This window comes from Prinia subflava, chromosome 12 (assembly GCF_021018805.1).
Source record: "Prinia subflava isolate CZ2003 ecotype Zambia chromosome 12, Cam_Psub_1.2, whole genome shotgun sequence".
Taxonomy (NCBI): Eukaryota; Metazoa; Chordata; class Aves; order Passeriformes; family Cisticolidae; genus Prinia; species Prinia subflava.
The window spans coordinates 1,354,136-1,364,889 of NC_086258.1; the positions used below are offsets into that span (position 1 = coordinate 1,354,136).

General features: G+C 62.8%; 2 protein-coding genes across 2 annotated transcripts; both read left to right on the forward strand.

The window, feature by feature from the left end:
* Positions 1-1,211: 1,211 nt before the first annotated feature.
* Positions 1,212-9,013, forward strand: ALAD (aminolevulinate dehydratase). Its single transcript, XM_063409913.1, has 12 exons — positions 1,212-1,299; positions 4,601-4,742; positions 4,920-4,970; positions 5,656-5,752; positions 6,058-6,193; positions 6,635-6,718; positions 6,880-6,968; positions 7,246-7,301; positions 7,912-7,999; positions 8,450-8,536; positions 8,669-8,798; positions 8,878-9,013. The coding sequence occupies exons 2-12, from the start codon at positions 4,630-4,632 to the stop codon at positions 8,949-8,951; spliced, it is 1,005 nt and encodes a 334-aa protein (XP_063265983.1). The 5' UTR covers positions 1,212-1,299; positions 4,601-4,629; the 3' UTR covers positions 8,952-9,013.
* Positions 9,014-9,015: 2 nt separating this feature from the next.
* On the forward strand, positions 9,016-10,381 carry HDHD3 (haloacid dehalogenase like hydrolase domain containing 3). Its single transcript, XM_063409914.1, has one exon. The coding sequence runs from the start codon at positions 9,523-9,525 to the stop codon at positions 10,237-10,239; it is 717 nt and encodes a 238-aa protein (XP_063265984.1). The 5' UTR covers positions 9,016-9,522; the 3' UTR covers positions 10,240-10,381.
* The last annotated feature ends 373 nt before the right edge of the window (positions 10,382-10,754 follow it).

Sequence of the window (10,754 nt, forward strand, 5' to 3'; positions counted from 1 at the left end):
CATGTTGCCTCATATTTTGGTCAGTTATAAAATGAGCAGGTTGTGGTTGCATAAGTGGGATAGGATCATGCAGCCAAGGCAGCAGGAAATGCTCTGGGAAATGGTTTCAGGAGCAGCTGACATGGAGGAGGATGAGGGGAGGATGAAGGCTGCTGCAGCCTGGCCTCGGTGGAGACCGGAAAGAACAAGGGGATTTGCAGGTCACTGATGTTTGCTGGGAGAAGGAGCCTTCAGCTCCCCCTCACTCCGGGAGAGGTTCTAGGCTGGGGGGAGGATCCAGGATCTGGATCCAGGGTTTCTGCACTGGAGTGAGACAGGGAATGATGCTTTGGTGGGGAGCTGCAGAATGTCCTGCACTAAACCTGATCCTGGCACCTCCCCTGCTCTGGAGACCAAGGCCTGGCAGACCCCAGCACCCCAAAGCCCAGCTCCAAGTGCCTCTGCAGCACCCCAAAACCCTGCTCCACCCCACCACAGCCCCCCAGCCATGCTCCTTAAACCGAACACTCCAGCAATCCAAACCCTCACAGCACCCCAAGGCCCTGCCCAGCCACTCCAGAATCCTAAACCCTGGCTCCAGATCCTCCCACAGCGCCCTAGAACTGGACTGCATAGATCTCCAGCACCCCAAAGCCCTGCTCCATGCTCCCCTCAGCAGCCCAAAACCTGGCTCTGGGTGCTGCAGCCTCCATGAACCCCCCCAAACCTGCCTGCTGCCCCCCACAGCCCTGCACCATGTCCCCCAGAACCCCAAAACCTGGCTGAGTCCCCCTGCAGCACGCCGCGGCCGTGCCCCCTGTCCCCCCGGCCGTGCCCCGTGCCCCCCGGCCGTGCCCCATGTCCCCCGGCCGTGCCCCGTGCCCCCCGGCCGTGCCCCATGGCCCCGCAGCACCCCGTGGCCCCCTGGCCGTGCCCCATGTCCCCCGGCCGTGCCCCATGGCCCCGCAGCACCCCGTGGCCCCATGGCCCCCCGCCGTGCCCCATGGCCCCCCAGCACCCCGTGGCCCCCTGGCCGTGCCCCATGTCCCCCGGCCGTGCCCCATGGCCCCGCAGCACCCCGTGGCCCCCTGGCCGTGCCCCATGTCCCCCGGCCGTGCCCCATGTCCCCCGGCCGTGCCCCGCGGGCCCGTCCCCGCTGCCCACCCCAAACTCCCGCTCCCCCCGCGCCGCCTTTCCCGCGCTCCGCCGCGCGAGACTTCCCGCCAGCCCCTCCGCGCGGGGCGGGGCCATGCTGCTTAGGGGCGTGGTTATGCAAATAGAGCGGGCACTGTGGCACGGCCGGAGCGGACGCGGCGATCGGTGAGTGCCGGGAACGGGAATGGGAGCGGGAACCGGACCTGGAACGGGAATGGGAACTGGAACGGGGCCTGGAACGGGGCTGGGAGCAGGCACCAGAGCTGGGGCTTGGGCGTCTGCTCCTCCTCCGGTCCCCGACCTCGGCCCCTTTCTGGGCTGCCGCGGAATGACTCCAGGGACGGGGCCCGGCCGCGCTTGGGTGCAGGCAGGAAGGGCAGCCCCGGGTAACGCAGCAAGGACAATCCAAGTTTTGCTCGGTTTTGGTCCGCCTTTGCTCCGTTTTTGCTCGGACACCGTGACAACGGCGGGGGACGCACCGAGCAGCATATGATGCTGCGAGCTGGCGTCGGTCCCGAGCTCCCGCTTGTCCTGGGGTGTAATTCCAGATCCCTGAGCATCCCCGTTCCCATCCTGGAGGGGGAAACCTGCCCTAACAGCTTGACCTTCGTAGGTAGCTCTTAATTAACCCTGGAATAGCTTGGCCTTCGTTAGTGGCTGTGACTTAACCCACAGCTCCGTTGTCTGCCTGGGGAGCTCCACTTTCCTAGAACACCCCGGTCCGTCCCCAGCTGGGATTTCGGGAGCTTGCACGTCCCTGGGATTTAGCTCACGTCTGAGGCCACGTGTGCTTGTGTGTCCTGAAATGCTGGGACACCTTCTGCTGCCAGGATGAGACGAGAGGGAACAAACTCCCAGCTCGTGGGGGGCTGTCGGGAGCCGGGGCAGCGCCGGGTCTGGCTCCAGCCCGTCCCCCGGTGCCGAGGGCCGGCGTGTGCCGGGTTCTCCCGCTGGGAAGTCGCTTCCCGTCCCTGGAGAGCAGCGAGGCACCCGGGCAGAGCCGCGGGCACGGGCTGGGCACAGCTGCGGGTTCGGGTGCTGCGGCTTTGGGCGGTCCCAGTGCGAAGGGCAGAGGTGAAGCCGCTCTGCTGCCGACCTGTCCTTGAACTCCTCTGGTGTGCGCAGAGCAAAGAGCTTTGGAAAGACAGGTCTGGGCCTCGGATGTTGAGGAAAGGTTAATTTGCTCTGCCGGGAGCCCTGCGGGATCTCGGGGGGCACAGCCCCAGCCCGGGGCGCGGCAGGTGGCGCAATGTCCGCTTTGCACACTCCTGCAGCCCTCGCCCCGCGTCCTGCCCTCCTTCCCCATGGCCCCGGCTGTGCCACCCCGGTGCCCTCGTCCCTCCGGGTGCCCTGCGTGGGCAGCGGCTTGTCCCGGACGTGGGGCTGGGAAGGAGGACCCGGCCCAGCAGCCTGGGACCCACCCGTGCCGCTCTTATCTGGGCACTGCAATCCCACCCGGTCCCGTCTCCTCCTCGCTTGGTTTCTGGAGCTGTGGCCTCTATCTGTCCCATCCAGTTAGGTGCCTCCGGTCCCACCCGGCCCCCTTCCCTCCCTCCGGTGGGATTAACTGTTTAAAGCATTTTTTGGATTCTCGAGGTGGGTTTTGTTCACTGAGCCCTTTGTTTGCCATTGCCTGGAGCCCTGCCTGGAGCCCGGCGCCTGCTGGGGCTGCCAACTCCAGTTCACCGAGGCCTGTCCCCTTCCCCGGAGTAAGGACTGGGGCGGCAGCGTTCCAAGGGCTAAAAATGACTTGCCAAAGGATGCCATGGTGCTGCCAGTGTGCCCGTCAGCTGTTCTGCATCCCCCACAAGCACCACCTGATGATTTTATTTGGGGTTTTTATACATGTAAGCCTCTAACCAAGAGGGGCCTTTCCTCATCCCCAAGCAGAAGCAATTCCTTGGGGTATGAGAGGCTCAATTCCAGCCCTGGACTGAACACAATTCCCCTTTGTTCTAAGTGTCCTGTGCACTGGGGTGCTCTGACTGACTTTAGCTCCATACTGGAACATCTTAAGGGTCCTGAGTGTGTAAAATAGGTGAGACACCTCATATTAAAAGTTTTCCAGAAGAACTGAGCCATCTCCTACCCAGCTCTGTTACTGGCTGGTGTCGTGGGTGCCCATGTAAAACTTTGTCCCCTGGATTCTGTGCTGGGAGCTGGGAGCTGTGCCTGCAGAGAGACTCTGATCCCACTCTGTTCTCCAGAGAGAGTCTGGATGCAGGCTGAGGGTCAGCGAGGTTTACTGCCTGGGGAATCCCTCCTAGGATGGGCCAAGGCTGCTCCCCTGAGCTGGGTCCCATCCTCCTGCTGTTCCATCTCCCCAGAGAAGCCCTGCCCTGCTCAGGGGACACACAAGAATCCACTTGCTCTCTCAGAATCCTGTCTCAGCTCTTCTCCTGCCCACCTCCCTCAGTCTCCAGCTCCCAAAAATCCACGCTCTTCAGCAGGAACTTTGCTTTGTCTCCCAGGGCACCCAAGCTCCTCTACACAGGGTGTTCAGGGGATGTGGCCCTGTGTGAGCAGCCAGCAGTCCTTGGAGCTGCTCTGCACAAACAGTCCCTTGCTGGTGTTGTGCAGCTGTTCCTCTGCACTGCAGCCAAACACCTTGTCCCAGGAGAGCTCCCTTCCCACGGCCCTTCCATCACATCCACCAGCAGCATGGTGGTGGGAATGGAGCCCTCATGGAAGTGTGATTCCTAATGGTCTGATCACAGAATTACTGCTAGATCTGCCAGAGAATAAAACATTGCTACAGAAGGTTGCCTCACCATGAGATAGCTAACAATAGATTTATGTGTGTTTCGTTATCTCTGAAATCAGTTTTGCTCAACCCCACAGTTTTTGTTATCCAGCAGTTTGTGGCCACTGGAGTTGTGTAATTGTGAGAGTTGTGTAATAGCTTTAGAGCCCTGGATGGTCCCGTGCCTCTCTCCTCCAATGCCCCTACTCTTCTGTGACTGCACCTTCACACTGCAGCCATAAATATGTGGTGCTGCATGGAATCATGGAATGGTTTGGGTTGGAAGGGACCTCAAAGATCACACAGAGCAACTCTATCCTCTCCATACAAAAACTGTGTCACACAATTTCTCAGCACTAAGGAGAAGTAAAATGAATGAAGAATGACCCTCTGGGAGCTCAGGGAAAGGAGCCCGTGGAGGGTGAACGTGATTCTGCTGGGGGAGGTTGTCAGTGGCTGGAAATGGGTGTTTCATACACAGAATTGGGAAGTTTGTGGGTATGAGTCACTGACACCCCTGTTAACAGGAAGGGTGACCATGCTGTGATTGCTGATGAGGCTCCTGCAGCACCCCAGGGTGGGGTGGAGCTGCCTGGGATGCAGCCCAGGGCCTGGCATGGGACAGGGTCAGTCCTGCAGTGGCTGCCTGGATCCCAGCCCCTCCTCAGGTGTGCCACGAGCAGCAGCTCACCAGGGCCCTGCTGGTTTGTTTTGGTGTTTCAGATTCTCCTTGCCTGGCAGCAGAGCCCACAATGCAGGCAGACTCTGTTCTCCACAGCGGCTACTTCCACCCCGTGTTGCGCTCCTGGCAGTGCACGGCCACCACCTTCGATGCTTCCAACCTCATCTACCCCATTTTTGTCACGTGAGTGAGCCCCAGCTCTCGGGTCAGGGACGGACCTGGCTCAGGGTGGCTGGCTGGGCCCGTCCCTGCAGCCCCCTGAGCTCTTAAACAGGTTCAGAGTTCCTGCAGACAAGCCTGGGAGAGAGGCCTCCTTCCCACACCGAGTGCTCATGTCTCTGTCCCATCCACCTCCCACAGTGACAGCCCTGATGCCGTGGAGCCAATTCCCAGCCTCCCTGGACAAGCCAGGTATGAATCCAGCCCCCCAGTCACTGCTGGGCCCTGTGTCTGGGGAGGGTTCATTTATGCCCTGAGCATGAGCCAGGGGAGGCTTCCAGCCCTCTGGTTCCTGCTCTGGAGATCCCCCAGCATCGGGCAAAGTGGGAAGGTTCATCCTCTAAGGGAGTGGAGGGAATCATGCAGGGAATGCTGGAACAGTGTCGGTACTGGGAGGGCAGTACCAGGCTCTGGCTGTGTCCCAGAGCACTCCCAGGCTGTGTGGGCTGGGCACACAGGGAGGCTGGAAGTGACCAAGATTTCCAGCAGCAGCCAGAAAACCTCTGCAAGGATGTGGGATGTGGTCCTGCATTGGATCCCACGGGACTGGCAGCTCCCACTGCATCTGCTGCCACGTTAGCAGGGCTTTGGGCAGGGGAAAGTGGGCTGGATCTGCACCAGGGACACCAAGATAAGGGATCCAAGGGAAGGGTATGCCTGTCCCTCCACAGCAGCGTCCATGCCGAGCAGATAGTGCTCCTGGAGCCCCAGATAAGGGCTCAGATTGTTCCTCCCAGTGCTCAGGCAGCACCTCTGTACCTCCAGGCACTGCCTGGTGATGCTGGATTGCTCACAGGGCAGCATCCCAGCCCCAGGGCAGCTCTCCCCACAGAGCAGGGCTGGGTGCCTGGCAGCTGCTTCCCTCTGCCCTGCTCAGGTATGGAGTGAACAAGCTGGAGGGGATGCTGCGGCCCCTTGTTGAAGACGGCCTCAAGTGTGTGCTCATCTTCGGGGTGCCCAGCAAGGTCCACAAGGTCAGTGCATGTGTGGGGGGGTGCTGGGACAGCCACAGGGCTGTCAGAGCAATGTCAGGGTCTCTGGCTGTGATTACAGCCCACTCAGCACAACAGATGGGGATGGGAAATTGCAGCAACACCCAGAAAAGTCCCCAGAGCTCTGCAGGTGGCCCCAAAACCTGCCCTGGCTGCCCATCACCCTTTTCCCTCAGTGGAGTCACACCATCCAGCCTTACAGGGTCCCACAGCTCAGGAAATGCTTCCTGGGCAGGAGCTGGTGGGAAATGTCAGCTGTGCATGCTGAGGTGTTTCTGCCCTCACAGGATGAGAGAGGCTCTGCTGCTGATGCCGAGGGCACTCCTGCCATCCAGGCCATCAGGAAGATCTGCTCCACCTTCCCAGAGCTGCTGATTGCCTGTGATGTCTGCCTGTGCCCCTACACCTCGCACGGGCACTGTGGTGAGCACGGGCTGCAGGGCTGGGCTGGGCTCTGGGCCTGCTCCTGCCTCTGGGAGCCTCTGGGATTTGCCATCTTCTGCTGAGAGTCTGGCCAGCTCCTGCTCCAAGACTTGACTTCCCTGTGCTGGTGTAGTTGAGCCTGGGTGACCTCTCCTGGGTTTTGACCACAGGATGGGAGGCATGGGTGGTTCAGACCCTCCCTCAGGCCACCTGAGTCTGAGTACCCCTCTGTGTCCCCCATCTCTGCCTTTCCTTCCCTGGAGCACCTCCAAGCTGTGTCCAGTCCCCAGAGGGCTCTTGGTCCTTATCCACCCCCCTTAACATGTCAAATTCCCCACTGCTGCCCTGACCATCTCCACAGCTTGTCCCCAGAGCCACACTCCCCTGGGGACTGAGGCACCAGCTGTCCCTCCCCTGTGTAACCCCAGGATTGTCTCCCAGGCATCCTGCGTGAAGATGGCACCATCCAGAACGAGCTCAGCTGCCAGCGGCTGGCGGAGGTGGCACTGGCGTATGCCAAAGCAGGTGGGGAGCCCCGGGCAATGACACCCCAGTTTGGCTCTCACAGAGCTGCCCCTCTCTGGCTTTGGGCAGATGCCAAAGCTCCCCTGCCCTCCCTGCACTGTTGCAGGCAGCACCTCAGCCTCCGGTGCTGCCCAGCAGCCCTGTCCTGTCTGTCCCTGCAGGCTGCCACATCGTGGCCCCCTCAGACATGATGGACGGGCGCATTGCAGCCATGAAGCAGGCGCTGATCTCCAACGACCTGGGCAACAAGGTGAGGCAGGGACCTGCATGTGCCACAGGCACGAGCCACATCCATGGAGGCTGCAGCTCAGTGAGACAGGGCAAGGGGCAAATCCCCCCATGGTGCCATGGGCATTGCCCTGCCCCGGCACACACAGGCGGGGAATGTCCTTGGCTGGGCCCAAGCACGGTGAGGCACCACACCTCTGGCAGGGGGAGGATAAAGCCGTGGGAGGGAATCTCTCCTGTTTCAGCACTGGGATGTGGTCCTGTGCTCCCACCCCTCACGGCCCCTCTCTGCCCTGCAGGTCTCTGTGATGAGCTACAGCGCCAAGTTTGCTTCGTGCTTCTACGGCCCCTTCAGGTGGGTCTGTCCCTCAGCCAGAAGTGCCCAGCTGTGCCCAGGCTGCCTGTGGGGCCATACTGGACACTTTGCAGCACCCTACTCCCACTTCTTCATGCAAAAAGGAGACAAATGTATGTTGCCCAGGAGAGGCTGGCTGGCAGGAAGGTCACTGAAGGGTGATCTTCCATCCCAACCCTTCACCTGCTTGGTGCTGGTGGCAAGGCAGGCAGAGCTGCCTGCAGCTTCCAGGAACAGTCAGGAGTCACAGGAGTGGAGTGTTGCCCCACAGGGTGACTTCAGGGGCAAGCCTCAGCTTAGTCAGCTGTTAGACCTTGTCCCAAGGACAGCCAGACCCTGGCAAGGGTATCCCTGAGGAAGCTACCTTGGAAAAGAGCCTGACACAATTTTACCCAGACTCTGGGCATAGGGAGGGCAGTGGGTGTTGAAACAGCTCCCAGGGCCAGCCTGGGCCTGTGGGACCTCCCAGAGCAATCCCTGGGTGCTGAACTGCATCAGGAGTGCCCCCTATTTCTGGCTCGGTGACTCAGATGCTTGGCCTGTTGTGTTTCTGAAGCTGTATGAGGTGGGAGGCAGGGGTTCCTCACCCCCTGCCTCTGCCCCTGTGCAGGGATGCGGCGCTGTCCAAACCTGCCTTTGGGGACCGGCGCTGTTACCAGCTGCCCCCGGGCGCCCGGGGCCTGGCCATGCGTGCTGTGGTGAGTGTGGGTGTGGGGTTATGGCTGTGGGCTGGGACACCCTCAGAGGGGTGAGTGTGGGTGTGGGGTTATGGTTGTGGGCTGGGACACTCTCACCTGGGGCCTGGGTGATTGCACCCCGCAGGGCTTGGGGCGAGCAAGAGGTTGGGAGGCAAATGGTCAAGGGCCTTCCCCTTCCATGAGCCAAGAAAACACGAAGGCCATCAGCCAGGCAGAGCTGGTCCCAGTGTGTGCCCGAGGACTGGGCACTGGGAGCTGTGCAGTTGCTGTCCCCAAGCCCTGCTGTGCCTTGGGGTGTCAGGTGCAGGGACACGAAGCCATCAGCTCTCCCCAGGCTGCACGTGTATGGCGAGGGGAGCATCAGCCACCTTGGCCACGAGGAGATCACAGTCTCCTGTGATCCCTCCTGGGGAAAACCAAGCTATTCTTGTCCCTGCGCTGCCGTGGCAGGACCGGGACGTGCGGGAGGGCGCGGACATGCTGATGGTGAAGCCGGGGATGCCCTACCTGGACCTCGTGAGGGACGTCAAGGCTCGGGTGAGGACCTGCCTGGCAGGGAGGGCTCTGGGGAGAGGCTCTGGGCTCTGTGTGCCGGGACGGGCGCTGGAGCACCGGGGGTGTGCGGGGAGCGGGCGGCGGGCCGTGCCCGGCGCTGACGCGCTCCCGCAGCACCCCACGCACCCGCTGGCCGTGTACCACGTCTCGGGGGAGTTCGCCATGCTGTGGCACGGGGCGCAGGCCGGCGCCTTCAGCCTGGAGGCGGCGGTGCAGGAGGCGATCACGGCCTTCAGGCGCGCAGGTGAGGCTGCGAGCCCCGCGTCTCCCTCTTTGTCCCCCGTGTGTCCCCGGGCTGGCTCCAGCGCCTCGTCTCTCCGCAGGGGCCGACATCATCATCACCTACTTCACACCGCAGCTGCTGCGCTGGCTGCGAGAGAAGGGGGACCGGCACTGAGCGCGGCCATTGCGGCTGGGGCGGGTTCTCCGGGAGGGGCGGGAATTCCGGGATGGGAGGGTTCTCCGGAAAGGGAGGGTTTTGGGATGGGAGGGTTCTCCGGGAGGGGCGGCCCTTCCGGGTAGCGGCGCAGGTGGGCCCCGGCACCGCGCGCATCCCCAGCCCGCAGCCCCCGCGCACCGGGAGCTCGGCCCGGTGAGCGCTGGGACCGCCCCGCACCTCCGGGACCCGCGGGCACAGGTTCCAGCGGTGCTCCCGCCCCGGACACCCTCCCCAGACACCGCGGCCGTGCCCCCGACAACCTCCCCCGATCCAGCCCCGGTGTCCCAGCTCGACCCGTCTGCGGCGCCCACGTGGGGAGTGCCACTGTCCCGGCCCGGCAGACTTTGTCCCTGGGACTCGAGCAGAGTGTGCCCTCCGTGCCGCACCCCCATGCTGACCCCAGAGGGGCCCTGAGCCCCGCCGGAGGGACAGCGACGCTCGTACGGAGGTGGACGAGGGCTGGGGTGCCCGCAGCCCTGTGATGTGACTGGCACCGTGGGCTCGGCTGTGTCCCGGCGCTGCTGAGGCCATGCTCAAGCTGCGCCTGCTGACCTGGGACGTGAAGGACACGCTGCTGCGGCTGCGGCAGCCCGTGGGCCAGAGCTATGCGGCCGAGGCCCGGGCCCACGGGCTGCAGGTGCAGCCCGAGGCTCTGGGGCGTTCCTTCCGGGAGGTGTACGGAGCCCAGAGCCGGCGCTTCCCCAACTACGGCCACGGCCAGGGGCTCAGCTCCCGGCAGTGGTGGCTGGATGTTGTCAAACAGAGCTTCAGGCTCTCGGGCGTGCAGGACGAGGCAGCCCTGACGAAGCTGGCAGAAAAGCTCTACCGCGACTACTGCAGCTCCCACAACTGGGAGCTGCTGCCGGGAGCCGCCGAGACCCTGAGCCGGTGCCGCCAGCGCGGCTTCCGCATGGGAGTCGTCTCCAACTTCGACAGCCGGCTGGAAGCCATCCTCTCGCAGTGCAACCTACGGCACCACTTCGACTTCGTGCTCACCTCCGAGGCCGCAGGCTTCGCCAAGCCGGACGGGAGGATCTTCGAGCAGGCGCTGCGGCTCGGCGGGGCCCGCCCCGAGCAGGCGGCTCACGTCGGGGATGACTACAGCCGCGATTACCGGGCGGCGCGGGCCGCGGGCATGCACAGCTTCCTGCTGCGGGCGGCCGGGCAGGGCGGGGCGCCCGAGGTGCCCCCCGAGCACGTCCTGCCCACGCTCAGCCACCTCCTGGCTCGCATCGAGAAGGAGTAGCTGCGGTTCAGAGGGGTCCAGCGCTGCTGCCGTCTGAACTGTCCTGAGAGATTTCTTGCTGCCAGGTGGGCAGAGAAGAACAGCAAGTCCGAGCTGCCTATGGAGCAGGAGTGTACATGCAATAAAACATTTCTGACGCTCAGCAGTGGAGCAGTTGTCTTTCATGACTCTAAAAACACCACAGAAGAGGGTCAGCTGTGGTGTCTTCCCCTAACAGGGCTGGGACTATGTCACTACAGAGGCTCATTCATTCTTGCAGGAGATGGGGGCAGATACTGAGGTTTATCTCTTCTCAGTCACCCTGAGGACAGGCTCAGGCATCCCCCAGAGCAAGTGCTGGCCCTGTCCCAGGGAGGGTTTGCCCACACAGAGCACCCAGAACACCCCAGCCCAGCCCCTGCACCCTCAGTGTACCCCAGCTTTGCCACCTCACTGACATCCCCCCCTTCTCAACAGCGGTAGGCAGGCAGGAGGTGCCTGCAGGTCTCCTGCTGAGGGCAAAACAGTCTGGAGCT

Bases quoted from the DNA above. Each gene is read 5' to 3' on its own strand.
- ALAD (XM_063409913.1), top strand. From the start codon at position 4,630: ATGCAGGCAGACTCTGTTCTCCACAGCGGCTACTTCCACCCCGTGTTG. The intron at 4,743-4,919 runs GTGAGTGAGCCC...CACCTCCCACAG, and splicing joins ATCTACCCCATTTTTGTCAC to TGACAGCCCTGATGCCGTGG. The intron at 8,000-8,449 runs GTGAGTGTGGGT...CTGCCGTGGCAG, and splicing joins GCCTGGCCATGCGTGCTGTG to GACCGGGACGTGCGGGAGGG.
- HDHD3 (XM_063409914.1), top strand. From the start codon at position 9,523: ATGCTCAAGCTGCGCCTGCTGACCTGGGACGTGAAGGACACGCTGCTG.